General features: G+C 38.0%; 3 protein-coding genes across 4 annotated transcripts in view; 1 reads left to right on the top strand and 2 right to left on the bottom strand.

Moving 5' to 3' along the window:
• ampd2b (adenosine monophosphate deaminase 2b) overlaps positions 1–2,535 on the bottom strand; it is a 22,300-nt gene extending 19,765 nt beyond the window's left edge. The window contains exon 1 of one of the 2 annotated variants that reach the window (XM_036212682.1): positions 2,052–2,535. In XM_036212682.1, coding sequence (XP_036068575.1) covers positions 2,052–2,160 — 109 coding nt within the window. In that variant the 5' untranslated portion in view covers positions 2,161–2,535. The remainder of the gene's footprint in view (positions 1–2,051) is intronic. The other variant, XM_024293555.2, reaches the window with a different exon arrangement.
• A 6,676-nt stretch (positions 2,536–9,211) lies between these two features.
• Positions 9,212–13,927, top strand: gnat2 (guanine nucleotide binding protein (G protein), alpha transducing activity polypeptide 2). The gene is made up of 9 exons (XM_024294060.2): positions 9,212–9,507; positions 10,648–10,690; positions 10,952–11,093; positions 11,187–11,344; positions 11,434–11,562; positions 11,628–11,757; positions 11,841–11,994; positions 12,254–12,465; positions 12,826–13,927. Exons 1-8 carry the CDS (start codon positions 9,402–9,404, stop codon positions 12,442–12,444), a joined length of 1,053 nt encoding a protein of 350 aa, XP_024149828.1. The 5' UTR covers positions 9,212–9,401; the 3' UTR covers positions 12,445–12,465; positions 12,826–13,927.
• Positions 13,928–14,779: 852 nt separating this feature from the next.
• gnai3 (guanine nucleotide binding protein (G protein), alpha inhibiting activity polypeptide 3) overlaps positions 14,780–25,516 on the bottom strand; it is an 18,718-nt gene continuing 7,981 nt past the window's right edge. The window contains exons 2-9 of the mRNA XM_024292565.2: positions 23,542–23,584; positions 23,032–23,173; positions 22,801–22,958; positions 21,602–21,730; positions 19,324–19,453; positions 17,795–17,948; positions 16,582–16,791; positions 14,780–15,697 (exon numbers count right to left, since the gene is read on the bottom strand). Of these exons, the coding sequence (XP_024148333.1) occupies positions 16,601–16,791; positions 17,795–17,948; positions 19,324–19,453; positions 21,602–21,730; positions 22,801–22,958; positions 23,032–23,173; positions 23,542–23,584 (947 nt within the window). The 3' untranslated portion in view covers positions 14,780–15,697; positions 16,582–16,600. The remainder of the gene's footprint in view (positions 15,698–16,581; positions 16,792–17,794; positions 17,949–19,323; positions 19,454–21,601; positions 21,731–22,800; positions 22,959–23,031; positions 23,174–23,541; positions 23,585–25,516) is intronic.

The raw sequence follows: 25,516 nt of genomic DNA on the forward strand, positions 1-25,516 counted from the left end.
GCCTCAAACAAAAAAAAAGCATTACAATGAATGAAAATACTTGTTGGAGGATTGTTCTTTTAATCTATGATCAGATCAGATCCAGTTCAATCAGAGCACCAAAAAACAAGGAAAAACTTGTGTTTCAGCTTCAGATTTTGATCATCTTAAGGTTCTGTATTGTTTGCTGTACTAGTGCATCACGCAGACCCTCACGCCCGCATGTGACACATTTAACAATGTGGCCAAACATGACATAACCAGAGGAGGTGTGAATAAAATGTGAGTGAAAGCGCGTCCAAAGGGCCCTCACTGGCCTGCAGCAGCATCTGACTGAGTTAAGAAAGCAGGTGGTTGCACAAGTCATATTTGGGAGAATTTCAGATTTGCTGTGTCAAACTACTGTAAGAAAATCTTTTAGCAAATATGGGCTGCACAGGCCCATCATGAGTAAAGAAAATAAAACATGGAGCATTGAATAGGTAGTGAGTGGGAGTTCCTAAATTGAGAACTACCTTGTTCACAGCTAGGAAATGATTCATCCACTGCTGCTTTTTTTGCTGAGCTTCACTATAATGTGACAGAAATGCAGAAAAGCTTCATCCCCAATAAGTCCATTAGAGAACAAAGCACTACCTGCTGAGTGCAGAGGAGAACAGAGATTTGAGGCTGCAAGTTTCCACATCTGTCCTCCTCTAAAGTGATTTTTATTGAAAAGGAATCATCATTGTTAAGAGAACTTCATTTATAGGTCAATTTAATGAAGTCATTTAAAGAACAAGTGATGCAACAAATCACAAATGGTTTGATTTTACTGTATTTTTTATTGCTTTGGCAGGAAGAATGCTCCCAGGCGAAGAGACATCCTCGCAAGAAAAAAAACAACAAAGCAGAGCAGAACAAAAAGATGAGTCACCTAAATGCCATTTCTGCTTACTCAGATCCCTGAAAGCTTTAACAACATAGAACGTGAATGTTATCTCAATGTGCTTCTGCAGAGACAGTCTAACTCAAACGCTGGAGGCCTCAATACTCGTCTCTGCATTTACAACAGGAAGAGAGAAAACAAGTCTCTCTGCAAATGCTGCATCTCAGCAGTTTTTCCTCCTTGGGTGAAAGCAGAAGATTGTCCCCAAGAGCTGTAAATGGGAGTAATTTCATCCCGTATTGACCGTCTGCTATCATATTTATTGTCCGTGAAGAACATCAATCTGTGACTGCACTGGCCGTCATTGTAATCTCCCAGCGTGTCACTCGAGTCCCCTCTGAGAATGCGACCTTTGAGCATTTTCAAAGACATGGCATGTTTTTATGAAAACATAATCTGACAAAACTATCAAATGTTTCTCCAAATGTGTTGATTTTGATATTTAAGCACACAAAAACTGTAGAGTAAGATGTGAGACGTCAGTTTCAAAACATCCATTTTGCATGACACTTGAAACATGATCGTATTAAATGGGTTTTGCATTTCAGAGCAAATGCGGTGGGATGATGCAGACCCTTTGTGGTTTGGATGAAAGGCTGACCAGCGTGCACATACATCAGAGGGGAGGCTAATCCTCTCATTCAGTGGGGGATCAAGTTTCTGAGGGACCAACATACACATTCTGTCCCGGACACGTCAGGAAAAGTAGCAAACAGTGTGATGACAATTGTTTGGACAGGATGTTCTTATTACTCACATGAAAAGAAGTTTTCCTTTTTGAATCAGGGAGTTTATCTATTTGTTGTTGTGACTGGGATGGCCTCAGCTGATCATGGAGCAAATTGACAGAGAGAATCTAATTTCTGATCATAAAAATAGACAAAACGAGCTCCGAGGAAGATGGTAGGAAGATATGAAACTGAAAGAGGTTTTTTATTTATTTTTCCAGCATCCACAGAAAGCCGGCTGTGCTGCAGTTCTCTGATCAACAGGTTTGAATTTCCTGAACTACTACAGGAGAAGAGATTCTGCACAGATCTTAATCTGACAGGAAGTTTGTCTAAATAGTTGTTTGAAATGCTCCAAATGATTTTGATTTCAGCTTTGAAGGCACATATTTAAGTCCTGGACCTCATTCACTTACCTGTGCTCGCCGTGTACTGCAGGCTGCCCCTCTTCTTGTATGGGGACAGGGGTTTGTTTTTTACCCCAGTAGCCCCCGCTGCTGTCCCAGAGGGCAAGTTGGAGGACATATTCCCGGTTCTGGTGGTTCAGCTGGGCTCAGATGCGACGAGGAGTGCGGCGAGTGAGTTGTGGAGGATGGAGAGCTGAGGAGCTGCACAGCATGAAAGAAGACAAACAGGAGAGGGAGGAGAGAGGCAGCGCAGATGCTGAAAGCTCGAGGGCGTCTCACTGCGGTCAGCTCTGGCGTGCGCTTGTGTGCATGCGTGCGTGCGTGTGTGTGTGCGGCGTGCCTGTGAAAAGGGATTTCCAGTCTGAGTGGTCCAGCATGAGCATCCCTCCGCTTTAGAAACAGATCCCACCCCCCACTGAAGAGCCGTGTGCTCAAGCTGCACTGTGGATGGAGGCAGGGGGGGGTTATAACACAGGAGGCTGCCTTCCTGCTGCCATGCGCAAAAAAAAGCACACATTTACACATGCAGTTCTGCTGTTGCCATGACAACTCCAAATCTGTGTGGGCAAACCAGAAGGGAGAAAAGTTGTAGCACTACTTAACTGACATTAGTTACACAAATGGAAAAAAAATATATATTTTCAGTCACATTTACGAAGAAATTATGCAGATGCATAACATTTCACTTCAGTAAACATGTCTTCTGTAATAAACCATAGTATTTAAAAGTACTCTAAGAATCAGAAATAAGGATTCTAGTGTAGAAATCTTCAGTTTTCCTTCATCAGATGGCTGGACTCAAGCATCAGACTGACACCCAAGCCTACACTGGTGTGAGGATGCTGTCCCTCCCTGTTTTCACCAAATACATTTTTTTGTTTTCTGTGAAGTCTATGTTCTGCCTCTTCGGATGTCCACAAGGAGACAAACCAGAAGAGGATCAGGTGGGGCCTGTTGGGATCAGAGGAGCAGAGGAAGAAGAGCAGAAACTGAGACTAACTTTCTGTTTTTTCTAGTATGTGGTTTTATGTTTTCATAAGATCTTTTATATTTATGCTGAGGTACATATTTAGTTGCTTTTTTGATGTGTTGGGAAACTGCTGAGTCCAATCCCAATAAAGGGAGATGTCAGATCCAAGGGAATAAAAAGGCTGGGAATTGAGACCTCTATTCTGTGTGCTGGCCTGTGTGAGGACTCATAAATGCCAAACATTGAGAGCCCCAAAGATTGCTGCTTCCTGTTCATTCATTCCATTCTACTCATTTAATCATTTCTTCTTGACGACTGTCTGAGTTCTTCATCCTGGCTGGATGGTTCAGTGCAGAGCAACCCCCACAAGAGGCTTGTTGAAAGCATCCTCACCTGCAGAACTCAAATTCAACTTTATTTATAAAGCACTTTTTATGCAGTAGCAACACAAAATGCTTTACAGGTTTAAAATAATTAAGAATAAAATGATAAAACACACAGAACCCTCCTGAACCCTCACACCCAACACAAATGGAAATAGAATTTCCTGCATGGAAACCTGGCTTGATGATGATGCGAGGAAGTGATATTTTTGGGAAACCGGCTGATCAAGACAAGCAGCCAGACCCGGATTATCCCACTGCAATCACAAGAATAGTTGGAGAATGTTGGAGGATCTCCCTGAGGACAATACTGGAGTTAAAGCAGTATCTAAAAAGAATAAAACAGTATAGCATTAAAAAAAAAGTTTCAAAATTAGATAAATTGATAATAAATCCTAGAAAATACCATTTGGATTGAGACAAATAGGATTATTTTATTATAAAGCAAGAACAACCAAGCGTCATGTCAGCGCACAACAAATGTGATGACAACAACAAATGATCAACCATCATTACAGTCCAATGTGTGGTAACACTTTGAATTTTGCAGACGTGACCATACAGTGTGGTATAGTGGTTTAATAATGAATAATTCTGATGTGAAAAAGCAACAGTAGGCTGAACTATATTAGAACTAAAATGTGAATGGGTTTACCATTAATTCTTGGTCTGTACAACATTTAATTTGCACTTTATTATTTTGCAAGAAACACAAGGAATCTGTTAAACTTCACCTGCTCTGTTCAGTACCAGGTATTTATCTCTGAGTCACAAATGGTTGGTGTGGTTCAGTAAAGGAACATTGAAAACAAATGTCATCATAATCGGACATTTTTTTTAAAATTAATAACCATGTCTGAATTTGGATTCCGAATAGTCAGTTTTACCCCATAGGATATGCCAAAAAAGTTCTTGATGAGAGATTAATTTTTTTTTCTTTTAATGGAATTTTGGTTATTTTGCACATAAACATTGTTTGTGAAAATACACAAAAATCTGATTAACAATTATTACAACTAAAGGATATGAATGACAGCCTAAAGTCCTTGATTCGAAGTTTGAGCTTTAAATGTCCAACACTAAATCTAAAAAAAAATAACGAACTGTTGATTTACATAAAAGAGCATTGCAGCTGAGGGGAGTATGCGCCCTCTTGTGGTGCAATGTAGCAGTGAAAATCCTAAATGTGTTGCAGTCATTACATTATGACCCTTGAAAGGACTGTTGTTTTTTGTTTGTTTTGTTTTTACAGCATTAAAAAAAATACTATTTTACCATCTATTTTCACAGCTTTAAGAATCACAAATTGAACCCCCATGTATTTGTCGATATTTGGTCCTTCTTTGTAGTGGAACTTTTAATTTATCTCTTTTAATCCCCCCGTTTTCAGAAGTTTTTTTTAGGTGAAAGCTCTGACTTTGTCGTTGAAAGGTATTTATTTTTTTGTTTTTGGGGTCATTTTATTGTTCAAAACATGATCTATCTCTCTTTTCTTATATTGATTATAATTTAATTTTGTTTCCAAACCAACTCCTGAATTATTTCACAAGCTGAATAGAATACCCCATATCATTATTCTGCCTCTGCCATGCTGAAGAATATGGATATGGCATCACAATTAATTCTCTTAAATCTGTCATCCATCGTCTTTCCTGCAGCCACGTGAAACGTTTCCACGGTAACTGTTGACTAACAAAGCAGAAATGTTATTTGACAGATTATCTCATGACGTGAAAGGGAATGGTGACTTCATACTGAAGAGTGGAATGACACTTCCTTGGGGATTAGAGAAAATATGTGTTTTTTTTAATCAACTTTATTTTTCTTGCTTCAACTCAAATTAAAACCAAGATTTCAAAAAGCAAAAAAATACATCAAATCTACCATTTTATCCATTTGTTTTCAAATTTGCATGATTTTTTTTTTCTAAATTGTACAAATTTGAAAAACTTTTACTCAAAACATGTGCATAAAAAAGTATTTTACAGGAAAAAGAAAACATATGCAAACCGTGTAAATGAGTCTGAATGTTTCAGGGACGCATCTGTTTGTGTTAGCTGTTTGATCACTCCTGTTTATTTAGCACTTTAGTGGAGAGCTCATAGACTAAACCCACATTAGTTCATCAATCAGTGAGAGTCTGCTGTAATGGAGCCCACAGAGGATTTCACACTTATCAGCTCCATCAAACCCAGATGATTTCTATGTTCCTGACAGGATAAATATTGGATTTTATGATGGAAAGCTTCCAGAACTAATTAAAATTTCACACAGATTTGTTTGCATGAAAAAGAAAATTCAATTTATATCGTTTTTGTGTCCCCATTAAACAAAATAACGACATTTTTATTTGCCCGTGTTTTCATTTATGAAGGATATATTTCTTGAAATAGTCATTTTGTTTACAAAACATTGGTGACCCACCTTTATGACCTACCTGGACGCATCAAAATGAGGCAAAGCTCCATTTTCCTCATCCTTTCTGCACCATGATGTAATGCATGTACTTGTCACTCGTGTTGATCTGAGCCTCTGTGAATAATCTCATCAACAGATCAGAGATGCAGGGACTGAGCACAAAGCAGGACTACACCAAGCACCGCCTAATGGGATTGGCCACCATCACTCGATATGCTACAATGATTAGCCTGCCTGGAAGCGTTCAAGGAATTAGGCCGAAAGCACCAGGTCGCATGCAATTAGTACCACATGATCAGAGAAGAGAAGCAGGAAGTGCTCTTTCCCCTGCAAATCCAAAACTGATGGAGTAGGACCTAAAAAAGTGATGATTGTTGCTTCATTTCTTTCACCTGTGCAGCCTTTTTTTCCCACAATCCCCAGTCTGTCAGTCCTCTGGTTTACTGAAGCCTTTTTGAGCCTATTTGACCCTGACGTCACTAAACGAGATCTCAGACTGTCTGCTGCGATGAGAGGCAGATCTAGCCTCTGTTCCGCCGCTCCACCATCAATCGATTGGCAAATTTTGAGAAAAACTCTTTAGTTATTTACAGTTAGTTTCTGAACTATTCAACAACTGCAGACTCCAAAACTGAAGCTTCAAAAACGAAGGCGAAAACACAAAGAAAAAGTCCCATTCACTTTACCTTGTGGCCCCTGACACCAGCCGCTACCAAGAGGCGAGAGAGCTGCAAAGGCCACTTTTGTACCATTTCCCTGCTGTACTTTTATAGACATGCTCCCCTGACTCCTTCGTCTCCTCTGTGTTCACTTGTTTTTGTGTTGACAGGTGACCTTCAGCTGAAAGAGTGCTGCTGCTCCAGGAAAGCTGAAAGCTAAAGCAAAGACATCCACAACAAATGTTTTCATTTGTGTTTGCTGGAAATGTCAATGCATGCAGGTTGGCTGTAAAGCAGAAATTGGTTCTGGAAAATGTTCCTTTCATGACATGCTTACGTTTTTCTGGTCAACTGAAGAATATATATATTATTTAAACTTATCTTCTGTTCAACTTTAATTGACAAACCTAAACTTTAAAGTCCCATTAATTACTAATAGAGAAAAAAACCCATTATATTCACAAAGTCTGCACAGTTGTCAGCTTAGGTTTTCCAGGAGCTATTATATACCAGTAAGCAACAAAGCCTCAGTTCAGAGGTCAGCAGTCTCAGTAAAACCAATCTAAACTGTAAAGCCATCAGGACACTAGCACGGTAAAACCTCACAAACTGAGTCAAATTCTGAAAGAAGGTTGTGATCTGAGTCTTTTCTGCTGTCCCCTCTGAAAATTATCATAGTTGTTTCATCCAAAATTATGTTGCTTCAATCAGAAAGTATGAAAAAGTTGAACAAAATATACAAAAAGATGAACAATTTCTTAAAACTGATGCTTCAAATGCAGAATTTGTGCTCCAGGGATTTATTTTGGAGAAAATCAAGACAGTTTCTACAGCAGGGAACAGGATAAATGGTTCATTAAAACAGAATGAAGTAGTTTGTACATTGTTGGAAAATAATTTTGATGAAAATATTAAAAGAGTTTTAAAGTTATTTTGGTAAGAATTAAACCCTGATCTGTTAACTATTGAAGAAGGCTGAGAATAGAGAAAAAAAACCCTTAAAATTCATCTTTTTAGTATAGCTTTTACGTAATTTTATATGTCCACATGTTTTAAATTTATAAACTTTCTACTAATTTAAATGTTATTTTAACTACTACTTTTTGTCTCACTATTATTTTTTCTTTGTTGTGCAAAGAGATGCTCGGTAGCAGAAAAAAGTGCCACACAAATAAAGTTGAATTTGATTTATTTGGAAAAACTAAAAGTTGCTGCAATTCCGAATGAGTTGTTTTTTTTTTAATGAAATTAAAACTGCTTTTGAATTATTATTTGCAAGCATTGTTGTCTTCTTTTTAAAGCTTTTGTTGTTTCACCAAAGCAATTTTTTTTGTTCTTACAAACAAACCTTTACTATGTACTATTACAGAAAGAAATGAAGATACAATACTACTTTTTGTGTTCACCTACATTTCTGAACTTTTGATGTAATTTTTTTTATTTCCAACTAGAAAACATGCACTTTAAAACAATGCAAGTAATCCAATGGAGGGAGAAAAAAGAGGGCAGAATCAAGAAAAACTTTTTCTTCCATGCATACATTCAGAAAAAAGCAAAAGGTACGTCTACAACTATGTACATACTACTACTCAAAATAACTTGCAGTATATAAACATCAACAACAGCTGAGAACATAAAAAATTTAAGTTTTTCTGTGTTTTACTTTTTTTTTTTACACCAGTAAAGTAATAAAATAACAAAGTAATTAGTTGTATTTTTGTAGTAGTTTAATTTTTGAACCCCCATAGCTTCTGTTTTTTGAAAGAGTATCTCAAAATCAGCTTTTGTTTAATAAAAAGTTCTTGAAAAAAAATCTATTTATTATCAGTAATGCACATGTTTCCATTTAAACACTTAAATATTAAATAAAAGTACAATAAATAGTTGAAAACACTGCATTCAAAAGGTTAAAATGTGCTGGTGTCTTTCATAGAGAGAACCAGATCCTCTCTGGTTCTTTTTGGGACAGAGTCGTCCTCTCTGGGTCAAGCTTCCTTCATCTATGGCCTTGTACTGTCTTGGTGGACTGACCTTGCATGCCTCAAAATGCGTCTCTCCATCAATCCCATTGTTGCACACGGGTCAACGCAAGATATCCTGCAGCAACTTGCTGACTTTGCTAGTTCTCCCCCTTTAAAACATAAATTTTAGTGATGTCAGATTCAACTCGTGCAGATTATGTAACTGGAGAGATGCTTTGAGGTCACTTTATCACGGAGACCCCTCGAAACAGCACAGTGCACTGACAGTTGCTTTATTTAGCAGGCTCCACACCACCTGGGATTTAAATGTCTTAGCTGTAAGAAGTTTATACGTTCTTAATGCTTCCCTCCTGTTTTGTCCATGTGACGCATGCTGAAGTCAAGAGTCCAAGAAGCAGAGAACTTAAACTCCAAAAAGACTCACTTAGAGTGTATATTTTGCTTATTGCTAAAAACATTTTTCTAATGTTTTGAACATCATGAATCAGAGAAGTTTCAGCTGTATAAGAACAAATGATGTAGTGCATACTAAGTATAACTCCTTAAAACGTCTAATTCCATCATTAGACACAAAAACCTGTTACTTTCACTGCATCCAGCTATGTGAGAGTGTTAATTTTCTCCTTTCTTCTCATCGTTCACTACTGCCCTCATTAGACTAAATGGATTGACTGGCCAATCAGGAAGAGGCCCCTCCTAAGTCAGACTTTAAGAGCTAGGAATTAAGAGGTGAATCTCTACTGGTAAAAGCTGGTGAATTCATTAGATCCTTTCGGGCGCTGCATCTAATCAACGAAGGCCACGAAGGCTCAAGTCCCTCCTCAGCAATCCCCTTAGAAATCGTCTTTCAGCACAATTAGTGCTGCTCTCAGATTCTCTGCAGGTACTCCCAGGCAACCGTCAAAATTTCATTCCTTGAGGACCTTGAAGCTGCTGAGGAAGAAATCATGGGAGCAGGAGCCAGTGCTGAGGACAAAAAGTCCAAGGAGTTGGAAAAGCAACTCCAAGAGGATGCTGATAAGGAAGCTAAAACTGTCAAGCTATTACTTCTTGGTAAGTTGAGAGGTTTTTATGCACTTTTGGTTTTTGGCTTCAGATCATAAAGAAAGAACACTTTTCTTCAAATTATTTTACCTAAATCTAAATCTAAATGTTTTGATGTTAGCCACCTCTAGTCTATTCGTGCTCACATCAAAACTCATTTTTTGTAAAGTGTCATTTGATTGTTCTTGTATTGCTCTTCAACTTAAACTCCTACAAGATTTAAAAGTGTACGTTAGAGGTACAGTGTGTGCAGATGGACAGTTTCTCCCTAAAACCCTTTACTAGCTTAGTGGAAGAATATCAGGCCAACTGAGGATTATCCACCAGTGAGAACAGAAAGAGAAAGTAGAGATCCTTTAAAAGTTAAAGGTTCATCTCAAACATCTGAAATTAGGCTAAAAGGGAAAAAAGAACAAGTGGAGATAAATGGGTAAAAGTTGAAGCGATGAGAAACTTTTGACTTTTCAGTTTTAATGGAAGGACATAGGTTCTTAAAAGATCATTGCCTTTAGTCTAAATGAATCACAGCCCGGCAGTGGTACGTCAATCCGATTAGTTAACAGGTTTAAGGCAGATCTACTTGGTAAGGTTTTTGTTGACCCTCCGTTTGCACCAAATGTATAATAAGCTGTTTTGTAGATGTTAATATTATAATTAAACAGCGGTCAACCAAAAATGTTTTTATTAGCAACATTAAAATGAGTTCTTTAAGTGTAGTTTGGGACTCATTTCCAGTGTTGTGACGATTGCAGAAAGGCTCATGTTTAAAGACAGCAAAGGATGTCAAAGATTCAGATTAAAACTGTTTTTTTTTGTTCTGTAGAAGCAAACTGTTTAAATTTGACAGAGGGTGATGGTGATTAACATGCTTGACGTTTAAATTCACATGGCAGAATGCTGATCCACATAGTTTAACTGCAGGATGGCACACACACACACACAAAAACTTGCTTATGGGAACTTAGTGAAATCCCTAAATGGGTTCACATTAGACCAAGACTCTTGGGATGATTTAGCAGTTGTGGTTTCGACTTTGTCCGTCAACATGATCAGACCACATTCTTTCAGTCTTTTTAGCAGCATGTTGTTGGAGGAAAGCTTTTATTCCATCTTCATGTTTGCTCTAAATATAAATGTGATGTTTTCCAGGTGCTGGTGAGTCAGGAAAAAGCACCATTGTAAAGCAAATGAAGTAAGTTTTTAATCATTTTTGTTATTTACTATTCTTTTTGGTTGAGATCTTGTTTTGGGTTCTTGATTTAACCCTTGCACTAAGGACAGAGTGAGTCAGAGACAGTCCACAAGGTGGCACTGTGAGCACTAAAACAACATGATACAAGAAGCTGACTGAGAGATTATTACTTTATTGAAAGTCAGCAAACACTACCACAAAGAAGTTAATCCATGAAAGACCACCTGCACAGTTGTATCACTTTTCTTTGCTCACCAACAGGATTCTTCATCAAGGTGGTTACACAAAAGAGGAGCAGATGGAGTTTAGAGCGATCATCTACGGTAACATCCTGCAGTCTGCTCTGGCTATCATCAGAGGCATGGAGATGCTCGGCATTGACTTCGGCTCTTCCTCTGGACAGGTGAACAAGATGACGTGCAGAAGCCCCCCTTTTTTAACCATGAAAACTTTCCATATGCAATGTTGCGCATGTTTTTTTCCTCTGTGACCTTAGGAGGATGCTCAGAAGCTGCAGAACTTGTCAGACTCCATTGAAGAAGGCACGATGCCTGCTGAGCTGGCTGATGTCATTATGAAGCTTTGGAAAGACTCTGGTGTGCAGGCCGCCTTTGAGAGAGCTGCTGAGTACCAACTCAACGACTCTGCTGGATAGTGAGTCCATCCTTCAGTTGGACTATAGAGATAGAAAAGGGGACTTATATGAATAAAAAGCACGACTGTTTTTGTCTTTGGTTCACCAGCTATCTAAGTGAAATGGACAGAATCTGCAAGTCAGACTACATGCCTACTGAACAGGATGTGCTGCGGTCTCGAGTCAAAACCACTGGTATCATCGAGGAACAGTTCTCCTGCAAAGAGTTGCACTTCAGGTGAGCTGAATGGAAGTTTTATCCTCCTGTTTTCCGACAATTTTCTCACACGCTGTGGTGAACAGGATGTTCGATGTGGGTGGCCAGAGGTCAGAGAGAAAGAAGTGGATCCACTGTTTCGAGGGTGTGACCTGCATCATCTTCTGCGGGGCTCTCAGCGCGTACGACATGGTGCTGGTAGAAGACGACGAAGTGGTGAGTCGGAGGCGCTCCGGGTGTCTCAGTCGAAAGCACTCAATGGCATCAAGTAGTAACCGTCGGCGTTCACGTCTCTGCAGAACCGCATGCACGAGTCCCTCCATCTATTCAACAGCATCTGCAACCACCGATTCTTCGCACTGACTTCCATCGTGCTTTTCCTCAACAAAAAGGATCTCTTCGAAGAGAAGATCAAGAAAGTGCATCTGAGTATCTGCTTCCCAGATTATGATGGTAAGGCCAACTGGCACTATGTTAAAGCCCAGGGGCTAAACGTGCGGCCCACTGGGACGCAACACACTTGTTTTAGCAGCAGATAGAGCAGGAGGTGACATTTGTAAAGCAAGGAGGCAGATGAAACACAACCAACTAGTAAATGTCACTGAAACAAAAACATAAACAAAGCATCCTGTTTTTTTGTTTTGTTTTTTTAAACTAAAAAACAAAACAAACTAGAGTTTTTAGAATTAACTTTTTGAAAACCTTCTTTCAGGCCCCAACACATACGACGATGCCAGCAACTACATCAAGACACAGTTTTTGGACCTGAACATGAAGAAGGGCCAGAAAGAAATCTACTCCCACTTGACCTGTGCCACAGACACAAAGAACGTCGAGATCGTGTTCAACGCCGTGACAGACATCATCATCAAAGAAAACCTTAAAGACTGCGGTCTTTTCTAAGCAGCTCCAGAGCGAAGCGAGGTGCGCGGTGACCACACCACTTCCAGGGACACTGGTGATGCAGAGTAATAGGGTCCAGATGAGGCAGACCCCTGCCAATTCAATTTTAACTCTCCCACTGCAACTCATTTCTGGCCATCCTGTGTTGCCAAGCAACAACATCTGGCAATAACACAAGCTAATACACATTTAGGTAAAACAGCTTAAAGCCTTTGAGACTTCAGAGAATAACAAAGATAACGAGAAGAAGGAAGTAATCCCTGTTGAGACCAGGATCAAATCAGTTCATCTAGCATTTCACTAAAGCAGCCATTAAAGTAGATGAATGTTTCTTTTAATGAAAGGATTTGACTGACTGACCTGACTTTCTGTGCTTTGCAGAACATCCTTCCCAACCTTAACCTCCCAATACTGGCTTTGACTAAGACGTGTGCTGATGGAGCACAGAGGAGACTCAGACTGTTGTGTTTGTGACGTCCACCTGCCGAGTTCTGGTCCTTGAATGCTCCTTCGCAGTCTCCAATAGTTCATCCCCGCGACATCCCTGGGTTCAACAGCTGCAAAGACATCATGGTAACATGGTGGCATCTTTCTTCAAGATACACACACATGTATCAAGATGAAGTAGGCTACTACCTTTGAAAGCCAAGCTCTGTAAAATAAATTAAGCAATTTGCAAACTATATAAATATTTTGAATAGAGACATTTCAACTTTATTTTTTTTTTGAGTACAGTTAGTGTATGTGATAATGAAGCCGTGAAAAGTTGATGAGCAAATATTCCCAGTTCTTCCAGTGTATCCAGATTACAAACCAAATTGTGCATGTAACTAACTAGTGGTAATGTATTCAATTCACATAACATTTTAATGTGATGAATAAAAAAAATAAAATCACGTCAAACATTGTAGAGAAACTTTGTACATAAGAGTAGGAGACTCCTTTTACTTTGAAGGATATCATATGGAAATCTGTGAGAGAAAACACTAGAGAGTCGACACTTTATTATAAAAAGGGAATGAAAACTGCTGTTTGTTCTTTCTTATGACATGTAGGCATGAAATAAAAAATGCATTAACTTCACTCGTGAGTTTGTTCTTTCACATCATAAACCACTGAAGTGTGTCTATTCCATTAGTAAAGCAGAAGCCTGGAGACGACGTTCCTCCACGATGACAAAGCCACTGTTTTATGAACTCCAAGTTTTCATCAGAGGGGAAATGGCAGAGTACGAAAGTTCATTACAAGGAGAGCAAAACAAATTAGAATGGTAATTAATCAGCAGGATGAGATTATCTGTGCGACTGTACATGGTTTCACTGAAACTGGAAAAAAATCCTCAGTGTTGTGCTTGGAAGTGACAAAATAAAATCAATCGCTTTAGTAAAGCAGCTCAGATGCATTTTGCAGCTCTCTTGTTTAGTGGATCTTTGAAACAGCTGGTAGATGATTATGAAAAACAAAACAAATTAAGAAAAAAAAACAAGGGTTCCTCAGAAAAAAGATTTAGGAGGTCATCTGAGGACGAGAAACAAGACCTGGCTGTGGACAAATGTGAGAGAAAATGCTAATTTATGGCCCATATATAACAATCTGTGAGCAAAAAAGGGAAATTAGAGGGAACCTATAACCACCAAGAGTATAGTGGGGCGCCAAGGATGCTTCAACACATGGAATCAGAGTCAGTTCAGTCGCCATTTTTTTGTGGTATGGACATCGCCATGTCAGAACCACAAATCCTCAGTAAGCACCGATAGGTCCGAGTTAAGAGTGAATCAACGTCTCTATGGAAACCACTCTTGCTAATCAGGAGTGAGCTTGTTGAAAGTCCAGAGCCCTTCCACTGAAAGCAGGAATCTGTCAAATGTTTCAAACTTTTGACTTGTGACCACTTACTTTCTTTGAGGCATTGGTCTGTTTATAACTTGAAAAACTTTCAATAAAATAAAAAGGCATGAAAACAAAAATTAAGGATTTCTTGTTAATGCCTGTTGGCGTGAAGCGACTCCGCCCCCTTTCCCTTCCCTGTTGCTGAGCATGAAGCTTATAGCCCACCCACCGTATTTTCTACATCACACATAAGCTCTTTTTTAAACAGAAAGAAATAGTCAGAAATAGAATTCTGAGTTTAATTCTCATATTGTATGTCATCAGACAAATAGCCACAACATGTTAAAAACACAAAAAATACTATTTTCACTAAAGTGGGAATTTACTTTACTCAATGGACAAAAAAATAAAAAATAAAAGAAAGAATACAAAAAGGAGCCTGAAGAAACTAATTTCACTCAATCTTTCCTGGCCTCCCATAAAATTAAAAAAGACAGTAAACAGCAACTTTCAAATAATATTTAATTTTTGTAAAAACTATTTCAATGGCCTCAACAAGAACAGAAATTCTGACAGTGGAACACATGTAAAGGTCTCTTCAAATTTTGAAAAATCCACAAAAGTTTGAAATTTTGAAAATCCCTTTGATACATATGATGAATTAAACATGATTTTCTTTTTGGGTCATTTATTTACAAGTCTTGGGGAGATTCACAGTATTAAATATCAATATCTTTTTTTTTTAAGACTTCAACTGAACATTTCTGTTCCTTAAATTCCAATTAAAATAAAATAAAATGCCCCTTTACAGACAGGTTTTCAATGTCGTAATAACTCAATAAATATTTTTGTTCAGGACAATGTGATTTTGTTCAAATCAAAGCAACTAAGTTGTCATCAAGAGCGCCCTTGATAATAGCAAACTAATCCCAGATCCACACTTACTAAACATGACAAACTTTACATTAAACTGTCACACAACACACTGCAAAAACATTAATTATGAAAGTCTTACATCTAAAGGTGGACAATACTACATCATTGCAACAAATGTGACAGTAAAACATTTTTTATACAGAATTACAACAGAGACGAGACACAACATTCCAGAGGAGAGAACAGAATCCGTTTTGGTCCATGGATAGATATTCTTCAGAGCATAAATGCATGAGAGAGGTGCTGTTATTCATAAAGTGTCCTCACCTGTGGTAGCAGATCAAATATATTTAAAAAAATGACAAGAATTGCATTGAGCCTAACATTACCTTTACAGGGAGGCTAAACCTTTTTTCAACCAAAGGCCATCTTATAGTAAGTGGGTTCCAAATTTCAATGACATGTAATCTGAAGCATGGTGATGGGTTGTGTTCTATTTTCCATTTGTGTAGATAAGACATCCAAGACGCCTGGTGTTCCAAACTCTCTGCAAGGAAAAGAGAAATTCACTTTATTGTCTGATGCTACAGAGCCTGATAAACTGAGAACAACCATTGCCTTAGTAATTAAACTAACTAGTTAGGCTCTGATTTATTATTTTTAAACAATTTTGCTTAAACACAGTTTCAACCTGACAAGAAATTGACTTGAAAAATATGAAATCAAACATCAAACTACATTTTTCTGCCTTATTTAAAGGCGGCATACATACCATGATTTTCTTAAGCCTTTCAGAGTGAACTATATCCATATATATGATCCTATATTACCTTTGGAACTCTAAAAAACAAATTATGAAATATTTGTTTTTTTTCTACCCTGAAGTAAAACGACTCGATTCCTGAGGCTCCGCCTACCTGCTGCTGCATGTGATCAGTATAATGCACTTAAAACCTCAAAAAGTAGAATTTTCATGGTATGATTCCTTTAAAGCTACAAGAACTATTCTTGAAACATAATTCAAATTCGACAAATAATTCATTTCAATAAAATTATTTATACGTGATGGTGATCTGAGCATTGTGACAGAAATATAGAAGAACTGTGCTTTTTATTTTGTACTAATATATTCTGACTACAGTCAGGCAAGATAGTGTTTGTCATACACAGATTTTGCAAGATGTCACTTAAAAAGTCTGTAATGTTCATTAAAAGCCTCATTTCCACTGAGCGGTCCGGTCTGGCGTTTCCGGTTGTACTGTTGGTCCATTGAAAATTTAGGGTGGAGCCGCTTTAGCCACCCGTTGATTGGCAGAAAGTGATGACAACATTAGAAAGAGCCAACATAACGCTCATTTAAGCTAAAAAAAAAAAGAAGTGAAGTGCAGAAAAAATCAATGACATAACAAGTAAAAAAGTCTTTGCTCTGACCTGGACAACAGCTTGAGTTTCAATAAAGTCCGATCTCCCTCAAGTTGATTTTGATAATGACATCAGTGACAGCATCAAACACAAACTGCACATTCTTGGTGTCTGTGGCACAGGTGAAGTGGGTGTAGATCTCCTTGGTGTCCTTTCGTTTGTTCAAGTCTTCAAACCGGCACTGGATGTACGCCGCAGCTTCATCGTATGAACTTCCACCTGCAGTGAAAGAGTTGAAAGGAGAACGGATAAGTGGCTGAAGGGGCACAAATAAAACCATATAAATGAAGATGATGGAAATGAATACAAACTTTGCACAAAAAATGTGAATATGAGTTTCTATCAACAGTAAAATCCATCTAAAAAATAAATATAATATACGTTTGTGCAAAGATTTGGGACTTCCTAGTTTAGTTTTCTTGGGCTATGTCCCTCTGTGGAAGGCACTGTCTCCAGCGGCCCCCGGCTGATTTGAGCTTGAGACCCCTGATCTAAAGGTTTGATCATTTTGATGAAGTCTTTTTTTCCGTATTTGAGTCCTCTAAACCAGTGTGAGGAGTGAACGTGATAACCAAATGATTAAAGATTTTTAAAGTGGAGATGATAAAAAAGTGTGTGAGGTGAAAAATTGATAAAGTGGTGAATTTGAGCTTTCAACAGCACTTAAATTAGTGCTGGAACCGAGGTAAAATTATGGGAAAATGATGGATGAAACAAATACATACAAAAAATGAAAGATGTAAGAAAAATACAATGAAAAAAAAATCAAGTTAACCATCAAATTTAATAAATATAATTTGATCAACTTGATCGTTTTCCTAGTTTCTCCATCCTTCAAAACTAGTGATACAGGTTTTGTAGTTACTTTCAGTTTCGTGTTACAGTGTGCAGGCCTCCTGTTTGTCTTTGATGATGCTGTTTTTTGTTTCCATTACTGTGAATCATTTAGTTGTTTATTGTCTTCATTTTAACGTTTCAAATACAAACAAACATCACTGAGTTTTTGATTTTCAAGGTCAATTTTTCTGTAGGATAAAATATTCCAAATGCAGGAATTGTCACCTTTGACTTTACGTCTAAAAATAAATGCTTCTGTTAACATTCTGTATTTAATTCCAGAAATGTTACTGTTCAAACAAAAATGCAAATGTTTGGGGAACTATATAAAAAGCCACTGGTTTGCATAGCAATGCGTAGTCTCAAAGAAATAAAATGGTCTCACCGGTGTACTCGGGGTAGCAGATAGTGAGAGGACTCCGGCCAATCTTCTCCTCAAACAAGTCCTTCTTGTTGAGGAAAAGGATGATGGAGGTGAGGGTAAACCACTTGTTGTTGCAGATGGAGTCAAAAAGCTTCATGCTTTCATGCATTCGGTTCTGAGGGGGATAAAAGTGGAAAACGAGGTGATTATTTAGCAATATTAGTTTATTTTTAGTTTATTCCCTTGTAGAGTCACAAACCTGGCTGACACAGTGCTTACTGACTACTTTATTTACATTTTTGACTCCAAAAAGACCCAAAGATTGGCCAGACAGACCAATTAAATCTTACTTTTGCAAGCTGAAGCTGAATTTATGAAAAAGCTCCACAACTCGGATAACTGTCTCAGCATTTGTCTTAGTGTCACAGTGGCTCAGCAGGTATTAATCTGATCAGCACCACCCAAGATGCCAAGAAATGATCTGTCAGATAAAAAATTATCAAATATATATTGAGAGGAGTCACTAAGGTGAGATTATTAACTGTAAAAATTCTCAATATCATGAAAAGTGTAGTCACGAGTAGAAATGAGGTTTGGAAATTTAGCGGTTATTATTGTCGCATGGCCTTGATGGATAAAACTGATGTAACCGTCATCATTTAACCTCATGATCATGGATTCCTGCCACTCTACAGAAACTCTATCCTAGAAAACCACACTGTTTTGTCTAATTTTGGCTAAAAACGGCATAATCATAATAAAAAAAAACCCAATGGGAAAGCTTTTATAATAGATCAAAAGATGATCGGAGTGAGACTTTAATGCTCAACTAGAGGTCTTCTTTTAAAGAGACAAAGAAAATGTAAAAAAATGCTAAACAAAAAAACATTTTATTCTAACCAAGTAGATTTAGCGTTTTTCGTTTCATTTTAAACTGGCTGGCTGTAAATTATGCCGAGGCGCTGAGGTATCACCCCCTGTGATTTACAAGCTTGAGTGTAAATCACTCAACCTGGTTTGGTGAAGTGCCGTTTCCAACTCGGATTTTTTCCTTTTGACTCTTCTTTTTCAAACCATACAACACATATTAAATTGGTATTTAGCAGACAGCCATCATTCAGGTTTCTATCTCATGCATAAATCAAAGTGTATTTACAAAATCTTTACAATAAGAGTTTAAACAATATGTGTGTCTTTACTAAATGCAGATAATGTAGTCTGGCAGCAGCAGATTTTTGTTGTTCCTTTCAGTATGAAATGTCAGCCTGAATGCTGCACCTGTCACCATAATACCCCCTTCATTAGGTATCTCTTACTAATGAAGGCACAGCGCTCATCCACAAGGGATTACAGGATTCCACAGGTAATCACCAGCCTAAGCAAAAATGTTATCAATCCCTGCTTTTAAAAGAGCAACCCAGGTCTCACTCAGTGGTTTAAAAATTTATAAATTAAAAAATAAGCACATACATTTTTTCTTATTCACAAATTGTATTTATCCAAGGTTGTAAGTTATTGATTTCGTGGTCACGCCTGTACCCATCACTTACCATCTCCTCATCCTCAGCCAAGACAAGGTCGTAATCACTGAGCGCTACACAGAAAATGATCGCTGTGACTCCCTCGAAGCAATGGATCCACTTCTTTCTCTCAGAGCGCTGACCTCCGACGTCAAACATCCTGAGGACACACAAACACCCATACCCGGCGAGCGTATTAGCAAATGGCTGTAGTTTTAATGTCATTTTAATATCAGTGGTTTATGAGGATTTTAAATCCAGGGCAGGGGCACACACATACGTGCATGCACACACAAAGACATGCTGGTGACCTAACTTCGTAATCTCCTGCTGGCCTGCACTACCTCTACCTCCACCTGAGACTCTCGGAGGAAAACTGAATCTGCAGCGAGCTGACACAGAAATGAAATAAAGACTGCTGTGCTGCAACACCAATTCAGTGATTCCTGAGCATTTTTATGAGGTCGAGAAGAAGGGCAGGGAGCCTACTACAGTTAATGTTTCACCAGTAGTTATAGGACCAGCAGTGAGATACACTAACCTACAGAGGAAAAACATTTGTTTAAAAACACGACACACAAAGCACTGACTTGTGTTTTCTACAGACTGGAAAGACATGTGCAATCTGCATCTGTGACCAAACAAGAAAGCAGAAAATATATATAAAATATTAAATTTGTTCCCTTTTTTATCTTAGGTTGTTACCCTGTAAATCATGTTAAACTCTGTTTATAAAAAAAGTTAGTATTTCATTGGGAGACAATTTTTTAAATGACTAATTATTCCTAAAAAACATGCAAAAAAACCCATTTAAATACAAATTAAAAAACAAGCTAAAAAGACACATGAACAGACAAAATATAGGTTAAAATGTGATCATTCTAAAAGAAAATAGAATAAATACAACTATTTCATAATAGAAGTGTCATTAAAAAAAATAAAATGTCAACAGTCAACCCAACTGCATTTGCAAATTTCCCCACCAAGTGAATTCTAAAATAAAAGACATAAATCATGTCAAGAAAACTTTAGTTTCACAAAATGAAAAAAGAGGGATTAAAGATCAATAGACGTTTGAACAAATTCCAAATTTGTTTATGTGTGAACTTGAATATTTGAATGGTTTATTGAAGACAACCATTTTTTGTCAATTGATGTGTGATGTGTAATAAAGCTTGAAGGCCCACTCCAAGGAAAATTGTGTTTTTAACATGTTCTCGGAGCATTTTTCTCTTCAAGAAGGACATAAAAGTAATTAAGATTTAAACTGCTTTTCTGAGAGTTTCTTCATTCAAGTCGGGATGAGGAAGATGAAAAAAATGCTGCTTGAAAAAGTGCACATTTGCGACGGAGCAAGTGAGCCATAAGCTCCCAGCTCTGCTCTATTCTGATGCATTCACATGAAGACAAATAGATCCTTCAACGTCTTTGTTTTCCTCATCTGAGCTGACATCTGGCTGCAAACTGTACAGCTGGATGGCTCCAATATTGCTCGCTATTTTTGTAGAACTGGTCATGTTCGTTTGTGGTTGTAAAGGCCTGTAAGCTAGCGGGAGAGAGTGTAAACAAAGGGATGATGGGAAATTAGCTGAGGCTTACTTCCCCACCAACAGTACCGTCCACAACTCAAAGGTAAATTTCTAATGAACTCCTGCCGCTCTGCACAAAATCAGTCCAAGAAAACAACACAGGTTTTTTTATTTTGGCAAAAAAAGCATAAATATAATTAAAAGACCACTGGGAATGATTTAACAGTGGTTAAAAATAGTGTAGGAGTGTGTTTCTGATTAAAATCAATGAACTATAAATTTTCGTCACTTGATCTACAGTGTGTAGCGATGATTTCTGTTACATATCGATTACATGGAATGGGCTTCATATTTTTGCTAACGGAATTATTTTTTTTCTGAGGATAACGAATAGGAACTCTATTTTGTTACTTGATAAAAAATCTGCAACAGAAATAGGGATGGGATCATATCAATTTTAAAATTTTCCACTTCTTTTCAAGCAGTAAATCAAATTCTATTTAACTATTGCTAATAATTTATATATTCAACAAGAATTGGTGTGTACTGTATGTATTATTGCTAAAATCATAGTCTATAATTATGAGTAATTACACTGTTAGGAGACTTCTTTGTTTTTTAAATCAATGCATCCCTTTGTTTCTGAAATTAGTATAATATATCTATGTGATTTCTTGTTGTTTTGTCAACAATTAATGCTAAAAACAAAACATTAAGCTCATATTCCATAAGTCTGTAAAGCTCAAAAGGCTTTTTTTGTGAGCAGCAGCTGTACTCACTTAAAGTAGAGATCTTTGAAGGTGAAGTGAGTTTCCACAATCCCGGTGGTTTTCACACGAGTACGTAGCACGTCTTGCTGAGTTGGAACATAGTTTACTTCACAAATCCTGTCCAGGTCGTTCAGGTAGCTGAGGGGCAACAAAATGGCATGAACTAGAGGGAAGACATGTTTCCTTAGGCAAAAATATATCTAACACGTTCCTTCTGGAGACATCCAAAAAACCAAAACTTGATCCAAATCCTGTCAAAATAGTTGGGGGAAAAAAAGCTTGTATCTAGTATTCTAGCATTCGACTTCAGCTGGTCTACATATGGATGAGTTTGATAATGGTAAATATTAGTCTTTACTATTAGATGGTGCCTCTAACTTGCTAAACTCTGCATGAAAAGTTATAAATATGGAGACTTAAATCAGTCTGTGGTGTGTTGCACAATATGAATCTCAAAGTACAACCTGAAGCACTTTTAGTATCAATATGTACTAGCATTTCTTCTCCTTTTTTAACATACAGCTCAAGCCAAGGCCTCTGAGAGCTGCAGTGTTGCAGGCAGGAAGAAAACGTCAAGCCGAAGAATTGCTCTGCTTGCACACATCTCAGGGCAACACGGAAAAACACTAAATATGGGCTCATATTTTCATAGATGATAAACATTGTCTCCTTGTGAGTTGAGTAAAAACAGACTAACACTGCTTGTTCCTTCGTCGCACACTGTGGACAAAGTGCACACAGTCATGACAACTCCACTGTTTTCACAACAAGAGCATGTCCTTCAGACTAAGTGAGTATTTTTTTGCAGAACAGAAAAAGGAGGAAAAATATGGAGGTTCACATCTGGATAAATATCTCTACAACACTTCTATATTTAGCTGAACTTGCTTGGATACATTTTTATCTTAATTTCATGGGTTGTTTTGGATCTCATAACAAGTGGCTGTAAACAAATGCTCTCCAGTCTTCAACTTCCTCCCATTTTACTATTGTGTCAGGAATGTAACTGGCTATGAAACAAGCTGACACAGGACCATAAAAGACTAGAACTATTGTGTCTTTTTCTGCATTCCAGTAAAAATGTTATAGAAACTCCTTTTAGTAAAAGTTCACCTATTAATTGCAAAGCGACACATCATGACGCCATTAAATCAGCAACATTAAGTAATCTATCAATGTGGTAATGTGTATATTCTCAGAGTCCTTACTACGCAGCGGAGTCGTTGAGCTGGTATTCCCGTGATCGATCGAAGCAGGCCTGGACTCCGCTGTCGTTCCACAACCTTCGAATCACGCCGGTCAGCTCCGCAGACATCACACCTTCGTCTGCTGTGCACGCCAGGAGAAACAGCTGGCGGGCATCATCCTGTCAACAGATGTTTGTGCTGTAAAACCGTTGCCGTGTTGTTTTACAAGCGTGGATAAGCATGTTTGCTTACCGCCCGTGCAGCATTCCCAAAATCTATGTTGAGCTGGCCCATCGCCTTGATGATGGCCATGATGGACTGGATGGTGTTGCTATATACCACCACTTTGTACTGCTTGCACTCCTCCTCTGAGTAGCCATCTTCATGGATGATTCTGACATGATACGGTTTTAAAAGTGACACAAGCGTAGGACATTATGACCGACTGCTGTTAGAAATGTTCCATATTTGGAAAAATTCATGCACCACTGTCATTAGTGCTGGAATTCGAGCTTCAGTGAGCATGCCTAATGTGGGAACCAGGGGAATCTATTCAGGTCATGCCAGGCTACAACTGCCCTCTGTGGGCTTTGTTCATGCAAATGGAGTCTCCATCCTCCCCTGCTTTGCTACCACATCATTTCCATAAAAAAAGAAGCTCCTCAGAGTGACAGCTAAAAGAGAGCTTTAATGCTTTTAACAGAACGTTAAATATTCCAGGAGTACAGTTATCTGGACTTAAAAAAAACATCTGTGACTTACTTCATCTGCTTGACTATTGTGCTTTTCCCAGACTCCCCAGCACCTGGAAAAAGAGGAACATTGGTATTTCAGTATAAGATATCAAAATCATGGGAAGTCTGCTTTACTGGTTAATGTCAGCATACAGAATGAGGTAGGTTGACACTTATGTGGCACTATAAAAGCATGGGAAACAAACACCTGATTCAATTTAAATTCCACAATAAGATGCTTCAGAGGATGAACTGTAAACTATCCAAAGTCCTCTCAAAGTTTTACAAACCAATAAGCAAAACTGTATACAATAAAAGCTAAAAACTAATTTTTTTTTTTTTCAACAGTCACTTAAAGAGGAAGTAGCTGCCATGCTTTCTGCTTCACTGTGGGGACAACCAGAGATTTCGTGCTGCTCTGGGCGTCAGAGAGCACAGGGCTCATAAAAATAATACATATGACTCAAGGACCAGTTGCCTCTGTCAGCAGTTCTAACAAATATCAAGCTGATCCGGGGCAAACCCAACTGTGCAACAAATGGGAAGCAGTTCTTTCTATTATTTTTCAAACTAGTTCCCAAAAATCGAAACTGCAACGAGTGGGTTTTTCAATTACCAGAAATTAGCTATGTGTACATGTGCAGAATGTCTTTAACCTGATCAAAGATTGAATTAGAATGTATCTGATGACAACAAACGTCTACAGTTGCTACACTTTCGATTGGAATGAATCATTTTGAAATGCGCAGAAGTGTCTAAACAGCCGTAGAAGAAGTAGTAGCAGATTTTTTAAAGTGACTATGTAACAATCTAAATAAGTGTGGCCAGTGCTGAATTTTTTTCTTGACTGAAAGGAAGGGTTAGGGTTAGGTTAATACATGCCAACCAACAACAACATTTAGCCTTGAATGCACCCCTAATGCTCGTAGACACGAAGCTCCGGAGTCCAGCTGCTCACACGGAAAAGCTGGACTTATGTCCATGTAAACGCAGCTACTATTAATGCTGCACAAAGAGATTCACTCAAGAACTTTGAGACACTGGATACACATTTACATTACATTTAAATAAATTCAGTTGAGTTGATTTATGAGCCCCCTATTTACAGCTGAGAGCATGTCAACATACAACACAAGGACTGCAAGCAATCATCAAAGTAATCAATAGGTATCATCAAACGTCCATCAATTCCAAAGATGAAAGGGGAATCCATACACTGTAATTCTACATTCTGAGCATGCAGTTGAGAAACAACTTCTTATAATGTAATAAACAGATTAAAAATGTCTTTAATTTGTCCCTAAAATTATTGGAAACATCATAGAACTCAGTGGCCTTTGGGTAGTCCGCCCTGGGACTGGGAGGTCATGAGTTCAAATCCATGGCTGAGTCATAGACAAGACTAAAAATGGGACCCAACGCCTCGCTTTGTGACAGTCAGCACTAAGGGGTGGGATTGGGGGGGTTAAACCACCAAATGGTTCCAGAGCGCAGCTGTGTCTGCAGCTCACCGCTCCCCCAAGGGATGGGTCAAATGTTGAAAACAATTTTCACACATCTAGCTTCATGATAACTACTGGAACTTTAAAACTTTTTGAGAGCAAGATATTCAAAGTTTTGTTTTGAGTTTTGTCAACAAACACATTAAACAAAGAGACCTCCCTTTACATCACGTATCCGGCCCTCCAGATCATTTTATTTCACTGTTATTAATGGCCCGATATTATCTTGCGCTCACTTCTAACTTGCATAATTTTGCCAAATATATTTTTATGGAGAGTAAAATATTGAAAGTTATTTAAGGTTTAAGTTGATTTTTTTTCTGGAAATATATTCCTTCCAGTTATTATTCATAATTATGTTAAAAAAATTACAATTTTAAGGTTTTACAAATTGGCATTCTTCTTGCTTTTTGGACTATTTTGGCTTTTACTAAGATTGTTTAGGCTGTTTTGAAGTTCAGCTAATATTTCAGCTACATGCTAGCTGTTTTGGCTAACCTA

This window comes from Oryzias melastigma, linkage group LG7 (genome assembly GCF_002922805.2).
Source record: "Oryzias melastigma strain HK-1 linkage group LG7, ASM292280v2, whole genome shotgun sequence".
Classification (NCBI taxonomy): domain Eukaryota; kingdom Metazoa; phylum Chordata; class Actinopteri; order Beloniformes; family Adrianichthyidae; genus Oryzias; species Oryzias melastigma.